Here is a 16,272-nt window from a genome sequence, read left to right on the forward strand (position 1 = left end):
AGAAGAGGCTCTTGAAGTCTAATATTTTGCCTAAGAAATTGCAAAACTATGGCACAAGACCAATGTAGGTCTGTTCCCATATCTAGGTTTTGCAAAGCTGTGGGTGAATACTTAACCACTTGGTAGGCCAAATTTAGAGTTTATGGTCAGTCCTATCTGTTTTTGGTTGTTCTAATGTCACTTTTCTATAATTTTAAAATACTGTAATGACTTATTTGTTAGAATAGCTTCTAGTTTTCCAATTCCCAGAAACAATAAGATGGTATAGAGTTCTTTGTTAATTTCCACTTAATGATATGAGGGTTTAGTTATTTAATTAAATAGAGTTTTTTTCCAGAAAATTATTTTCTACTTCCTAGTATAAGAACTAGAAATGTTTCTATGAGCATAGATAATCCATTTTATCATGATTACTATGCTTAAAACATAGTCAAAATTTTGTTTAATTTAGTTCTGTTTTTGTGGCTTGATTATGTACCCACAATTGTTCCAGTTAAAATTATAAGCATGAGTCAGAATGCATGACATTGCTAACTAAACATGTTTCTCTACATCATAGGGTCATAAACAACATTTTTTCTTTATAAATAAAATTGGGAACCTCCTTAAAAGGTAAAACAGTAACAATTTTAGAATACCTTTCCATTTTAAAGGGAAATAATGAAAATAAACAAGTTACCAATCTACAGGCACAGAAATTGGGTTTTAAGCATTATAGCAATTAGTTACATTTGAGAAACAGGCAGAAGAACTTTATTATAAGCCTGTACAATATCATAAGAGAGATGCTATGTCATAGAACTCTTTCCTGTGGCGTTTTCCAATTGGATTTCTGACAGACCATTCTAGAGAAGTGAATTTTTTTCTTTAATAAAATATTAGTATTGCCCAATAAATAAGGCCTATGGGCTGTACTTTTAATTATTTATTTGCTATCAGGAAAGTCATATCCACTACTTGTATTTTTCTCCACTATAAGAACATACATAATTTTCACATGTGCTATGGGACTAAATAAGGTTTAATTTTCTTTTTTTTTTTCCTTTTGAAAATTTCTTTTAGAATTTTGTTAAAAGTAGCATGTATTGAGTACAGTTGTTCTTGAACAATACAGGGTTTTTAAGGAAGCCGACCCCCCCCAGTTGAAAATCCACATATAACTTTTGACTCCCCCAAGAGTTAATTACTAACAGCCTACTGTCGATCAGAAGCCTTGCCAATAACATAGTCAATTAACACGTTTTATATATGTATTAATACACTGTATTTTTATAATAAAGTAACCTTGAGAAAATAAAATGTTATTAAGAAAATGAAAAGGAAGGAGAAAATACGTTTATAATACTGTACTATATTTATCAAAAATATATATATATAGGGGCGCCTGGGTGGTGCAGTCGGTTAAGCATCCGACTTCAGCCAGGTCACGATCTCACGCTCCGTGAGTTCGAGCCCCACGTCAGGCTCTGGGCTGATGGCTCGGAGCCTGGAGCCTGTTTCCGATTCTGTGTCTCCCTCTCTCTCTGCCCCTCCCCCGTTCATGCTCTGTCTCTCTCTGTCCCAAAAATAATAAACGTTAAAAAAAAAAATTAAAAAAAAAAATATATATATATATACATGTGAGGTGGACCCTGCACAGTTCAAAAGTGTATTGTTTAAGGGTCATGTGTACATAGATTAACATACTGGACAAATGCAGTCAGTAGAACACTTATATTGTGAAAACAAGTTAGTGGGTTCCAAAATTACAGCTTTACTTTTTGATGACTGGAAACGGGGAGCAAAGAGTAACCAATTTAGGGAGCACGTGCATGAACGATACTCAAATATTTGGACTTAAATTTCCTCCAAGAAAAATATCTGTGTATAAAAGCCCAAGTCATTGATACTATAAATCTCAAATACATCCTCTTTAGAATCCTGTTGGGAAAGACTACCTTTTAAACTTGTGGTGTAAACAACAACAACAAAAGAAAATCAGGTGTTTTTTTGGTTTTTTTTTTTGTAATTTATATAAATTAGCTATCTTATTTACTCCTCACAAAATTAGAATTTAATATAGACATCTGAATTTAATTTAAATATATACTATAGGCTATTTCAGTCCAAAATTAAAAATGGAAAAAAAAAACCCAAATTAGGTAGACTTACTCATGTATTAAAACATATAGCAACTATGGAAATTGCAGAAGAAACTACAAACTAAGAAAATATTAGTTTGAGAATGAATTTCTTTTAAAAGTTAAAATAAATTCTCAATGGAATCTGATTCTTTGAGTATACAACAATTTAAATAGACAGTTGTAAGAGAAAAATTCAGTCTTTCATTTTACGTTTTAATTGAAACCAGAGCTTTATTTTCTTACTTTTCCCTAGTAGATAAATATTTTTAAAAATGTGAAAAGCGACTTTGGTAGGGGTTAAATAAATGGATTTATTGTTGAGTTTGAGAAAAATAGTCTTAAATGTTGGTATTACAGTATGTAAATTATTTACCATTCAAAAATTTAGTTTGAGTACTCCATTTAATGAGGTTTTTTTAATAATTGGTGAATTTAAAAGAAGTTGCCATACTAGATACAAAGACATAGTTTAAAAAACTCAATGTTGAAATTTAAATTATTATTAAAAAGACTTGTGTAATGAAGGAAAGATGTCATAATTTTACGTAGAATCAAAAGAAAGCCTTCAGTTGCAAATTTCTTAGGTTTGGAAAGTTCATGCTCTATTATCCAGTTAGAAGTCAGCAGCAAGTTCTGTAAACATCTATCTAATTAAATACTCGTGTTAATGGCATAATGTTTATTAGAGAACGCAGCAGTTTGAATTACTCTAACATAGAAAATCTGATGTGTTGGAGAATCCATATAAAGCTAAATCTTGGGTCATTAACTTAATTAAAGCTGCAAGTCTATTAACAATATTTGCCATAGCCTTGAGGCTTTGAAGTATACTGATAAGGCTTGCACAAAGAAAAGGATCTCAAACTCAAGGATCTGGAACTCAAAAGGCCTTGTTCTATTAAGATATGTTAGTTGTGACAGCAGTTGTTTACAAGCTTAAACTGGTCTAAGTCCTTTGACATCCATCAATTAATTGTGCTGATATAAATTATTTATCATAGATAGAAGGATGTGTGCTTCAAGAAGTATAAGCTCTTAGCACCTGGAGAATAGGAATGCTGAAGATAATGCATAATTGGAGGCCAGTGTATCTACAGACTTTCCAAGATTATAGTTTAAACTTACAAAATAGATTTAGCATGTATCTTCACGTTTGGGGCAGAAGTTATGATGAATTCATAAACTGACCGTTCTGTGATCACCTATGGTCTTTTCAACAAGGATGCATATTCAAGTTTCATTCATTCCAACGGAACATTTCAGTGTTGATTATGTGGAGCAGCACACTTATTCTCATCTGCTAATTTGTCCAGCTATGAGAATATGATTTCTGGTATCTGACAGTCCATGTAGGCTTCACTTTAATATCTTAGACTGTACGTAATATATTATATCACAACGAATATTATTTTTGCACCTCTTGTATTTGTACATAGGTAGAAAGGAGACTATGTGAAACTATTAAAGTCCATTTTATATCTAAATTGATTATACTATTAATAAATATAATTCTACAGGAATGCAAGCTGGTGCAGCCACTCTGGAAAACAGTATGGAGGTTCCTCAAAAAACTAAAAATAGAACTACCCTACGACCCAGCAATTGCACTACTAGGCATTTATCCAAGGGATACAGGGGTGCTGTTTCGAAGGGACACATGCACCCCTGTGTTTATAACAGCACTATCAACAATAGCCAAAGTATGGAAAGAGCCCAAATGTCCATCAATGGATGAATGAATGAAGAAGAGGTGGTATATATATACAATGGAGTATTACTCGGCAATCAAAAAGAATGAAATCTTGTCATTTGCAACTACGTGGATGGAACTGGAGGGTATTATGCTAAGTAAAATTGTCAGTCAGAGAGAGACAAAAATCATATGACTTCACTGATATGAAGAGACAAAACAAAAACACTGCTATTTAAGAGACAAAACAGATGAACATAAGGGAAGGGAAACAAAAATAATATGAAAACAGGGAGGGGGACAAAACAGAAGAGACTCATAAATATGGAGAACAAACTGAGGGTTGCTGGAGGGGGTGTGGGAGGGGGAATGGGCTAAATGGGTAAGGGGCACTAAGGAATCTACTCCTGAAATCATTGTTGCATTATATGCTAACTAATTTAGATGTAAATTTAAAAAATAAATAAAGTAAATTAAAAATTAAAAAAATAAATAAATCTAATTCTATGATATATATGTTATTTATTCTGAATATTTATGCTTATAAGCTTTTTTACTATTTTTGCAGAAAGTAGCTTTTATTCACACTATTAAATGTTTCCTATTATTGTGAAAAAAACTATGAAGATAGCTCATCTAAATATCCTAATCAAATAGTATTTTGTTTTATTACATCAAGAGAAAGCAAAAATATCATGTTTAAGAGCTGCTAGAAAGAAAGACAAAGGGGAAAAATATTTTATTTTTGTATTTTAAAACATGTACAAATACAATTTCAATGAGGCTACAGATGATGATGTATAATCACATTCATAATATCCATGACAAGTTTACAAATACATGTTTGTTTTCTGTAGAAATAAGAAGCATTTAAGCTTCTGGAAACCTCTTATTAATGCTTTTGTAAGTTGCAAATCATATTTTAAAGTAAAGTAATCAAAACAAGAAATGAGCCACTCTTCCGTATCTCCCAGAAATTATCATTTCCTATCTATTCGCTACATTTTGTTTATGTTCTATGGTTTTCTTGTCACATGATCATTGACAACATCCATGTATGACTGTTGTGATTTTGAAAGAATGACTCAGTTACAACTCCCATCTTCATGAAAGCAAATGTTTGCCAAGTTTTTCAGTAAAATTACTATGCACAACCTGTTTATAACTTTATATATGTCTGGAAAAAAATTCCTATTTATACTGTCAAATGTCATAAAAGTGATGAATGGACATATCTCATCCTCTGAAATATCAGGACTTACTTGAGAGCATAGGAAAACTTCTCCATATGGTAATACACCCTGGCACGGCTCCAAATACCACACCTAAAATGCATCCAGATGTGTGAAAGTGGATGGGAAAGGTTAAAGGGGCTATGAACTAATTCTGTTAAGAGAGACCCGGATTTGGGAATAAGCTCCATCTACCTGCTGCATTTTATAACACCATCCATTCCTATGTGAATGACTTAATGCAACATTGTGCTACAAACAGTGGAAGCCTAGAGCAGGAAGACAAATGATAAGTGGTTACTGACTCTAATTATGCTTTCTAATTAGTCTTCTTAAATGCGAGAACTTTTCATTTGTATAGGAAAAGAAATACTGGATTTATAGTTGTTAATTTCCTCTGGAGGAGGAACTGAGGCATGTTATGACCTTCTGAGGTATGAATATATGAAAGATATTCTCTTTTGATTTACTGAGGTATATATCAACAATGATGTAATTTCTGGTATTGTTAAGCCTTGCGAAAATCTAGAAATTAATTTTTCACATGTCCTATACTATTGATTCATTCTGTCGAATAACCTGTATTATAGTGAATCAAAGTTTCACTTAGTGATATAAAAATTAAATTATAGAACAGTTTTTTAATAATGAAACGAAGTGATTGTTACTGAGTATGAAGTCTCACTATTTTTTTTTCAATTTCCTTTTGGTCATTTTTCTAGTAATTAGGAAAAAGAGATCAGAAAGACAAGTTATACAAGCAAATTCATTCCCTCTAAATCACTCATTCATTTAAAAAAATCCTTATTTCATATGTATTATGTGATGCTATGATAACCGACTAGAAAATAAAATTTAAAATATATATATGGTATATACATATATATCAGGACTATACTGGTGGCAATGTGGTAATCACTACATCCCTTCATATCTTTTTATTGTGTTTGTTCCATAATTTTCATTTTTATACTTATACCTCTAGAGGACGTTCACACAAAATCCTTGTTCAGCTAACACTTAATCACCCCCTGTAGGATTCTTAGGATAAAGTCTCTTGGTTTGTGTCAGTGCATAAGCCACTCACTCTTTCAATCTTCAGCACAGTTTCTAACTTCATATGAAATGTGCAGTGGTTGTGTGTGTGTGTGTGTGTGTGTGTGTGTGAGAGAGAGAGAGAGAGAGAGAGAGAGAGAGATGGGGAAATATCTGAGGATTATTTTAAACATAAAGTTTAAGAAAATCTCACAGTTTCAATTTGTAATGCCACAGACTTTAAAAACCATTAAAGGGGGGATGCCTGGGTGGCTCAGTTGGTTAAGCATCCTACTTTGGCTCAGGTCATGATCTCACAGTTCATGAGTTCAAGCCCCACGTTGGGCTCTGTGCAGACACCTGGGGGCCTGGAGCCTGCTTCAGATTTTGTGTCTCCCTATCTCTCTGCTCCTCCCCTGCTCACACTCTCTCTCTCAAAAATAAATAAATATTAAAAAAATAAAACCATTAAAGAAATACAGATTAAATTACAAAACAGTAATAAATAAAAAATATAGGTGATTGGAAACAGTTCTCATGATCTGATATTGATATACACAGGCTTTGGAGAAAGCTTTACTAAAGCATTAGTACTTAATTAATCTTAACAAAACTAAAGCTGACTGCAATAAATATTTTTAAAAATTCATTCTATGAGGTACACATATGCTTAAGTATCAATCTTGTCTTACGGCTGATTAGCTCTTTAAGATGTTTTGATGCATTTACTCCATCTTCCTTAAGTCAGGTTAGCTGGTAAAGACTACTTGGAAGGAATAACTGAAAATGATCTTTCAGGCATTACCTTTACAAAGAATTAAACAGATACAGACATTTGAACAATACATTCTTCATTTAGTGTATGGAATAACAATTTGTCACTATGTTTCCTATAAAACAAAACAAAACTAAAACTATCAGACTTGAATGATCTGCTAGTTTTACTGGATGGACTGTGCATGTAGAATTTAAAACAATGAATTACATTATTTCAAAAAACAAAAAATCCATATTAATCATTCGACTTTGTGTTTTTACATCATTCTTGATCAGTTGGATTATCTCCATGTATGCAAATGAAGACTAAAATGAGCTACGAAGAGGGACAGTATGTAAAATTACATAGTAATTGCAAACTATTTTTGTAACTTCAAATAACTTTCATAAAAGACAGAGGTTATGATCTAATCTTTGGAAGTTTTGGCTCTAGAGTCACCTGAGTGTAGGCTAAGTTTTCTACAACATAAAATAGGAGTAATAATAGTATCTTTCTATGCCAGATATTATCTCTTGACACTCAGCATCATTCCTATCCTTCTGAAGTACAGGGCCTGGGAGTCACAAAACTCTCTTATCTAGACTCCTGTCCAGGAGGGCTCAGGTTTAGATTCTGCCAGGGGGTGAGTTGAATGATATCTGAAGAGTGAAAGCAAAGCAGGGGCTGTTTTGGGACTCTTTGCAGACTGCAGGTAGACAAGATGATCAGTTGTGGTTTCTTGCAGTATCTGCAACGGTCTTAGTGCTGAAGTTAGTGGTGAATTTTCCTGACCTTCATTCTTAGGCAGTTTAACGATATTGTAAGCCATTTCCAAGTACTAAGTACCTTCCTACCTAGAAGTCTGGAAGTAATTTCAGTTCTTGACCAATCTCATTCCAATACACTATCTCATATGCTTTTTGTGAGGATCCAGTAGAAAAACGTACAAAAAGTTTTCAAAAGATATCATGGACTTGCCATAATACTCTATAGCAAATACAAACAAATGTGTGATGAAGAATCACATATAAAAATCACATATAAGAAAAAAATATAAAAATTGTATACATATAAAAAAGTATGTGATGAAGAATCACATACATAAAAAAAAGTAGAAAGAAGTCAAGTTTATAGTCAAGACTCATTTAGACCATCTTCTGTGCCATGCAAGTGGCAAGTTATTTAATCTCTTTTAACCTATCTGAGACCCAGTATCCCAATATTTTTTGCCCTTAAAATAAGAATAATAATAGTGATGATACAGTTTCATTGAATTTTGAGAACTAAATGAATAACTAAGTGAATAATAATGTCTATGATGCAAAGACTTAAAAAGTGCTTTTTTTTTTTAAGTTTATTTATCTATATTGAGAGAGTAAGAGAGAGCACAAGCTGGGAAGGGACAGAGAGGGAGAGACAGAATCCCAACCAGGCTCTGTGCTATCAGCGGAGAGCCCAATGCAGGGCTTGAACTCATGAACTGAGAGATCATGACCTGAGCCAAGATCAAGAGTGGGATGGTTAATCAACTGAACCACCCAAGCTCCCCTAAAGCAGTGCTTTAAATAGCCACCTAATAAATGATATGCATATTTCATAATGAAAAGAAAGGTATTCCTAAAAGTTTCAACTACTACATTTAGAAAAGTAGGCAATGTACGTTTAAATCTAATGTAATGAAGAAAGAAAGAATTAATGTTAAGGAATTAGTTCTATGCCCAATCATGAAGCAACATTTATGCTGCAATCAGCATATGGTGCTTTTGCTCATACCCACGGTACTTTCCCTGCTTCCTATCTACTACCAAATGCCTTCACACATTTTTCATTTTAGGACTAAGTATAAACTCATTTTAAATCTAAATGTGAATGAGCATATTATACTAAAATGGACAAAAATAATCCTTATTGTTGAATTTTCAACAGAGGAAGTAATTTTGGGGGTTGGAGTAGGAAAGATTGAGGAAGATTTTCTAGAAATTCTGAACTGATAACTTAGATGGAGCCAAATTACTCATGATGCTAAGAATACAACTGTAGTAGGATTCACAACTTGCGCATTGAGGCTTCTGTCTTTTTAGAAATTCTGTGCTGCCCCTCTATAACACCACTACTAATACAACTAATTTACATTACTAGTTATTGAATGCTGGACACTCTGGTGGGCGTTTTACAAGCATTATCTTTATTCATTACCACAAGCCTGAAAGATAAGTAAATACGAGTAATCTCATTTTGCAGATGGAGAAATTGAAGGTCAGCAAGATTAAATGACTTTCCAAAAGCTATAGTTAAATCAAATACTATCAAATTCCTGATTCTTTTCATTATACATTATTGTTGCACCTTTTCTTCATCTATACTTCAAGGATATTATTTTGTTAATAGGCAAAGCTTGTATGTTAAACCTTGACTCATTCACACTTGCTTTATGTCACTATCAAGCAATTCAATTCTTCAAATATAAAACCATTAGTATATACATGATGGGCACCTATTTGAAAACACAATATCCAAATGTATTTTCTTATAAAATCTTCTTTTGAATATTATTCTGTAAGATATTTACCAAATTAAAAAAAAACACAAAACTACGTCCTGGTTTTATCTATTTCGCTGGTACTTTAAATTGTGTTTATAAACCCTGCAAAGCAACCCAATGTAATATATATGGACTAACAATGTATAGTGTGCAAATGACAGCAGAGAATTTTTCTCTCCTCAGACTTATTAAAAGCATAATATTTACACACATTGAAGGTGCACCAACCACTGATCAGTTAGTAGATAGATGATAGAAGATAGCCAGCTAGCTAGCTGGATAATTAGAGACAGAAACTTATAGCGATATATGTATATTTGTACATCATACCCTGTTAAAATGCCAAAGACTAGTGAAACATATTTGCTGCTGTACGTTTTATTATGCTTCTAAAATGTCAAGGTAAATTGTGGTCCAGTTCTGTTGTGATTTTCCAGAGAAGTCAGGTATTATGCCTTCTACCTGACTAGTAGAAATACATGGCATTTTAATTTCAATCTTAACACATTGCTCTTGCTGCCCTTAAATATGGATCAAATTTCAGTAATAATGATAATGATTTTAAAAGATCATAAAAATGATGAAGATACACCAAAAAAAAAAAAAAAGATGACGATAAAATAAAAGAATCAACAACCATTGTTGACATATTTAGGACATCAAATGGTCCAGGCCTTATGCCTTAGACTTGAGAACACTCTTATTTGAAGACATTATATGGTTTTTGCTCTTGTACAATTAGCAGATTGAGAGCTTAAACTCTGGAAATAACTGTGTAGGCTTACCACCTGACTCTATGACAAATCTGGGTCATCTTAGAAAACTGACTTACCTTCTCTCTCCTTCAGCTTCGCTATCTGTATGAACTGGAAAATATTTATCCCAACCTCATGGGTCTCTTGTGAAAAGTAAGTAAAATAAATACAGGTAAAGTCCTTAGAACAGTGTAGGCCAATAGTAAGTACTTAAAGCATTTGCTATGATTATGGAAAACCATTTAAAAATGACAAAACACACTGCTTTCTACTATACTTGACATGACTAAAGCCTTAGTGAAAAAGCCAAACATTGTCATACCTGTGTATCCAGTTTTGCAAACACAGTTGAAGCTTCCTGGAACATTTTGGCAGACAGCACCGTTCTTGCAGGGACCAGGCAGGCACTCATTGACATCTCTCTCACAGGCCCTGCCAGTGAAGCCATCTGGGCAGCTGCAGGAAAATCCTCCCACTAAATTGTGACAGGTCCCACCATTGTGGCAAGGGGATGGAAGGCATTCATCTATATCTATTTCACACCAGCTACCAGCATAACCTGGCAGACACTTGCATAAGAAAGGCCGCAGAGGTTCGTTTGCCACAATGATGACTGGGAGACTCTCATGGCTCTTTAATACAGAGCTCACAGCCAGTCTTCTTATACAGCTCCCTCCATTCTGACATGGGCCGTGAACACATGAGTCATGATCCACAGATTCTACCTTTACTCCACTCTGCCGGAGAAGGATCTCTTTGATGCTTTCAAAGAAGGTGGCTACACCACTGGGATTCACATACTGATTATTGTTTCGTTTCACAGCTGCTAAAAGAAATGTTCTATTGTTCTCCTCGTATGCACCATAAAGTTGCACAGCAGTCCCTAAGCCTGTCAGTTGGGAACTGGCAATGCGTAGAAAATGAAGGTAGTGGTTAGTCAAGAAGTCCTTTACTGTTGGAATGCTGAGACGCAGTAGGATGCTGTTATCCACAGTAGCATTAGAAAATCCAGCAAAGAAAACTCGGATATTGCTCGTGACTGTGCTGTGAACTCCATCACTGCTAAGGACAGTGAGATCAAATGTGCCGTCTGTTGACCTTGGCTGTGAATTCAGATCACAAGTACCCCTTGGAATACTGAACAGGCTTGTAACTCCTGAAGTAAGGGAGCAGTGGAAGGTATCTAACACATCCGGATCCTGCGGCTTCACAGAGCCTAATATCCCACCAGGAAATAAATTGCCATAATAATTAACAAATATCTCCACAGTCCGAGACTGTGAAGGATTGTCATTTTGGTCTATAACTGTGATATGCACGGTTCCTGTGGAAGACATTTGAGGAACACCAGAATCCCTAGTAATCACAGACAGGTAGAAGTCTGCAATCTGTTCTCTGTCAATCTCTCTGGTTGTGCTCAGAACTCCAGCAGTATTCAGACTAAAATAATTGGTGGCAGGACCTGTGCTCAGCAAGTAATAGGTAAAAGGGCCTTGATTTGGAGGGAGATCAGGATCAGTGGACTGAAGGGTCATCACCAGAGTTCCTGGGCGTTTGTTTTCCATAACTTCACCTTCACTGATGGTCAACATAGGTCCATTATCATTTATATCTTCTAGGGTAACTAACAGGGAGGCACTTCCTGTAGCGGAGGGGGTCCCTGAATCAATAGCCAACACCGTGAGATTATAGACAGGTAGGGTTTCTCTGTCTAGTTCTGCTGTGACAGTGATCTGTCCCGTCTGTGGATTAATGGAAAAGGCACCATTTTCGTTCCCTGATCCAATGAAGTAAGAAAACCTGCTCCAGCTGGGGACAGAGTCTGAGTCAAAGGCACTGACAAATGTCACATGGGTTCCAGTTGGGACCCCTTCACTGATCTGAACACTGTAGATGTTTAAACTAAAAATGGGTGGGTCATTGGCATCAAGTACAGTGATGTTTACAGTGACCTCGTCTATATCGGCACCTCTAATGCTGCCAGAATTCTTGGCCAGTACCTTCAAAGATACCCTCTCTTCTTTTTCCCTATCGAGAAGGCCAGAAACATAAATCTGCCCAGTCTTCTTATTGATCTGGAAACCCTTCTTCCTACTGTTACCAAAAATCAAATAGTGTACCTCCCCATCGGTGCCCAAATCACGGTCGCTGGCAAACACTTCTCCAACAATTGTGCCTTTGGGAGCTGCTTCTGAGATTTCAAAATAGTAAAGTTTGGAAACAAAGCGAGGCACATACTCATTTGTCCCTTTTAATTGTATATTAACAGTGGCAAAACTGCACCTTTCTTCATCAGGGACATTGAAGGCTTTCACAGTCAGATGGTAGCTCTGCTTGGTTTCAAAATCCAAGAAGCCTTGAGTGGTGATGACTCCTGTGTTAGGGTCAATGACAAAGAGGTCACTGTCAGATGACTGGACGGTGTATGCAATCACAGCATTGGTTCCGGAATCAGCGTCTGTAGCATTTAGGTGGATGACTGTTGTTCCACTTGGGGCATTTTCCAAAACAGTAGGGAAATATTCATCAGGGAAGAATACTGGAGAATTGTCATTCACATCGATCACATTTACAGTCACGCTGCAGTAACCAGTTCTTGCAACCCATCCTCCATCTGTTGCAGTAATAGTCATCTCATGTTTCTGGCATAGCTCATAATCAAGAGCTTTGGCTAGTGTTAATATACCTGTGGAGGAATTGATTGCAAAAATGCCTTCTTCGTTTCCTGAAGAAATACTGTACCTAATTAAGCCATTCATCGCTGCATCTCTGTCTCTTGCAGAAACGGTTCTGACAATGGCCCCGATACTATGGCTTTCAGGGATGGTTGCACTCATGTGACTTTGAGAGAATTCGGGCGTATGGTAGTTTTCCTCAGTGACAATTATTTGAACAGTTGCTTGGGATGAAAGTGGAGGGTTTCCTTTATCTCTCGCGGTGACAGTAATCACAAAGTTTTGATTTAAGTCAGAGATCAGGGAAGATGCTACTGAAATCCACCCTGTACTGTTGTCCAACTTGAATTTTCCGAAATGATTTTCATTAGAAATCAGATACTCCACTTCAGAATTCAGTCCAAAATCTCTATCATCTACTGCTGTAACTTTGATTAACTTCGTACCGACTTTAACATTTTTGGTGACCGGAGTAAAATATTTACCTTTAAGAAACTGTGGTGCATTGTCATTACTGTCCACTGTGTTGATGGTGACTGTTGTCTCACTGAGTAATGAAGGATTACCTCGATCTGAAGATGTCACTATAAAACTGTGTCTGTTGATGTTCACATTACTGGTGCCACTGACATTTTGGTATTTTAAGACCTGTTTATTGAAAATCTCTCCTGTGGTGGCGTTAATCCTGAAATACTCTGACTGAGATTTTATAAAATAAAAAACTTGCCCATTTGATCCCTCATCAGGATCTGTTGCAGATACCTGAGTCACTTTGGAGCCAATTTCAGTAAGTTCAGGACAATCTAAATAGTAAGAGGGTCTGCTAAATCTTGGAGCATTGTCATTGACATCTGTCACAAATATTGTGACATCTGTACTTACAGTCCACCCAGAATCATGTGCGGAAACTCGGATTCTGTAACGGTCCGTATCTTCTCTATTTAAAGGTCTGCTAATTACAATATCCCCTGTGCTGGGATTAATTGTAAATGGAAGACTTGTGTCCGTTATAGAATATCTACTGATTGCATTTACACCAATGTCTTCATCAGAAGTTGTGACACGTGTAACTGTGTATCCTAAAGGGGAATTTTCAGGAACATAGGCACTAAATATTTGAGAGAACCTTGGGGCATTGTCATTTTCATCTAAAATGTTAATGATGACTTTTACTGAGGTACTCTGAGAAGGGGAGCCTTTGTCTGAGGACTTTATGGTGAGCACATACTGCGATATTTTTTCCCTGTCTAACGACCGAATGCTTCTAATTTCGCCAGTGGCGTGATTAATAGTGAAACTATGTTCTTTGTTGCCATTAACAATTTCATAATCTAACTGTCCATTGGGTCCACTATCCTTATCCATTGCTGAAACAGTGAGAATTTTTCGAGGGGAGAGGTTTTCCAATATTTCAGATACAAATGGATCTTCCTTAAAAACTGGGGAGTTATCATTGACATCTAATACTGTTAAATCAAGTTTCTCATAAGAGGATAGAGGAGGGAAGCCTCCATCTCTGGCCTCTATCCATATAACATATTTTTGTATCTTTTCAAAATCTAGAGGTTGACTAATGGACACTTGCCCTGTTAACTGATCGATTTGGAATGTACTGCCGAGATTCCCACTTGCAATATAATAGGACAAAGGTTCGCCTCTCAAGGAGGACCCAGTAATGGTGGTGACAAGAGTGCCGACTGGCTGGTTTTCAGGGAACATGAAAGTCTGTTCCTTGGCTCTGACTTTAGGGAAATCTGCCTTGTTCACAAACCTAACAGTCACTGTGGTAGAATCTGTCTTTGGAAATGAGCCACCGTCTTTTACATGTACAGAAAATGTCATTTCTGAAGCCCCATTTAGTGGTCCAGCTGCCATAATAGCTCCCCTCAGTGGGTCAATGTGAAATTTTTCAGAGTTTCTGCCCGAAAGAGAATAATGCAGCTCAGAATTGGGTCCAATATCAGCATCTGTGACTGTAACCGCAAAGACGAAGGAACCTATAAAAGATGGAGCGTACAGTTATAATCACATGGAACCCAAACAAAACATTTGATAGTGGATTAATGTATACAAAGTATTATATTGCTCCCTAGTATAACTTAATTTTCTCATGATTACTGGGAAGAACAGTAACTCCTATATTATCTCTGAAGTTCCCAAGTCAAATCTACTTAATGGTAGTCTTTAGGGGCTGACCTGCCATTTTCTAACTAAAACCCATATGGTCTACTAGATTTAATATTTTTCAGTATGCCTTTGAGAAAAGCACAGTGAAGAGCAATGGCTAATCATTCAGAATTATAGTTCCTAGGAGAAAAATTGTACATAAGACAACTTTCAACAAACATGATACTATGTGAGTTCTGCTAAGAGCTACGTTTCTGCCCAATGAAAAAAGATAATTGCTCTCTTAGGTCTTAAAGTATCTTTGAATTACCATACATGTAATCAAGTCAACAATATTTTTAATACATTTTTTAAAATTACTGTGATTCTTTAATTCACCATTTTTTGGCAAAATGCTTTTATCTGTGATCTATTATCACATGGAAACAAAATATATATACATATATGAATACATATATTCATAAATCAATTAGAACAATTATAAAGTAGTATGAAATAAAAACTGAGGAAGAATGGAGTCAATTTGGATTCCAAAAGTTAGTGCTTGGGATGAATGCCAATGAAACAGATTGTAGCAGAAATACGCAGGAAAACTGCCATAAGGACATGTTTTTGATGTACTCATTCAAAAAACCTTTTCCAAACCTGTATTCATACCCTACAGTAAAGTTTGTGACAAAAGCGAAAAGTCTTTTATTAAGGCCAGTGATTCTTATTAATTACAATAAGTCTAATGAGGAAAAGATGCTTAAGCATTACATACTCCCTTTTTATAGGGGATGCTATATTGCATCACCACACATTGGATGTAATTAGAATCATGCCTGCCGGCATCATTTCAGCTACAGGCCTTCATCAGGGATATATGACTTTGATATTGACATTTCCTTTTGATAAAAGATTGGCACAGAAATTTATGCATTTTATACTTTGAATTGGTATCAATTTGACATTCTCAAGTGAATATGAGATCAAACACCACTGAGAGAAGAGATCCTGGATCCATTTGCTTTTTCTTCTAATTAAAAGTATTTTAAAGCAAAGCAGATCAAATTAATTTGGGCCTATATTTGTATATTTTCCTGTTTGGAAACACATCTCAAAGATTACAAATGGCAGATTATTTGTGCAGTTTTTTAGAGAGCTTGCCATTTTTTACAAACAAGCAAATGAAACCAAAGTAAATTTAAATGAAGGAAGATAAATGCATATAGTGTCATATGAAAGTGGTCACTAATGTCTTCATAAACTTACTAACAGAAAATCTTCATCCATCAAAACTGGAACAAAATATTAATAATAATAATTCTTTAGAATTATTCACTCACTAAATATT

General features: G+C 35.3%; 1 protein-coding gene across 2 annotated transcripts in view; it reads right to left on the reverse strand.

The window, feature by feature from the left end:
- FAT4 (FAT atypical cadherin 4) overlaps positions 1-16,272 on the reverse strand; it is a 175,318-nt gene that overhangs the window by 26,610 nt on the left and 132,436 nt on the right. For both annotated transcript variants that reach the window (XM_040474420.1, XM_040474426.1), the window contains one exon: positions 10,457-14,806. In XM_040474420.1, the coding sequence (XP_040330354.1) occupies positions 10,457-14,806 (4,350 nt within the window). The remainder of the gene's footprint in view (positions 1-10,456; positions 14,807-16,272) is intronic.

Source organism: Herpailurus yagouaroundi, unplaced genomic scaffold (assembly GCF_014898765.1).
Source record: "Herpailurus yagouaroundi ecotype Mexico unplaced genomic scaffold, PumYag 28, whole genome shotgun sequence".
In the NCBI taxonomy this organism is placed as follows: domain Eukaryota; kingdom Metazoa; phylum Chordata; class Mammalia; order Carnivora; family Felidae; genus Herpailurus; species Herpailurus yagouaroundi.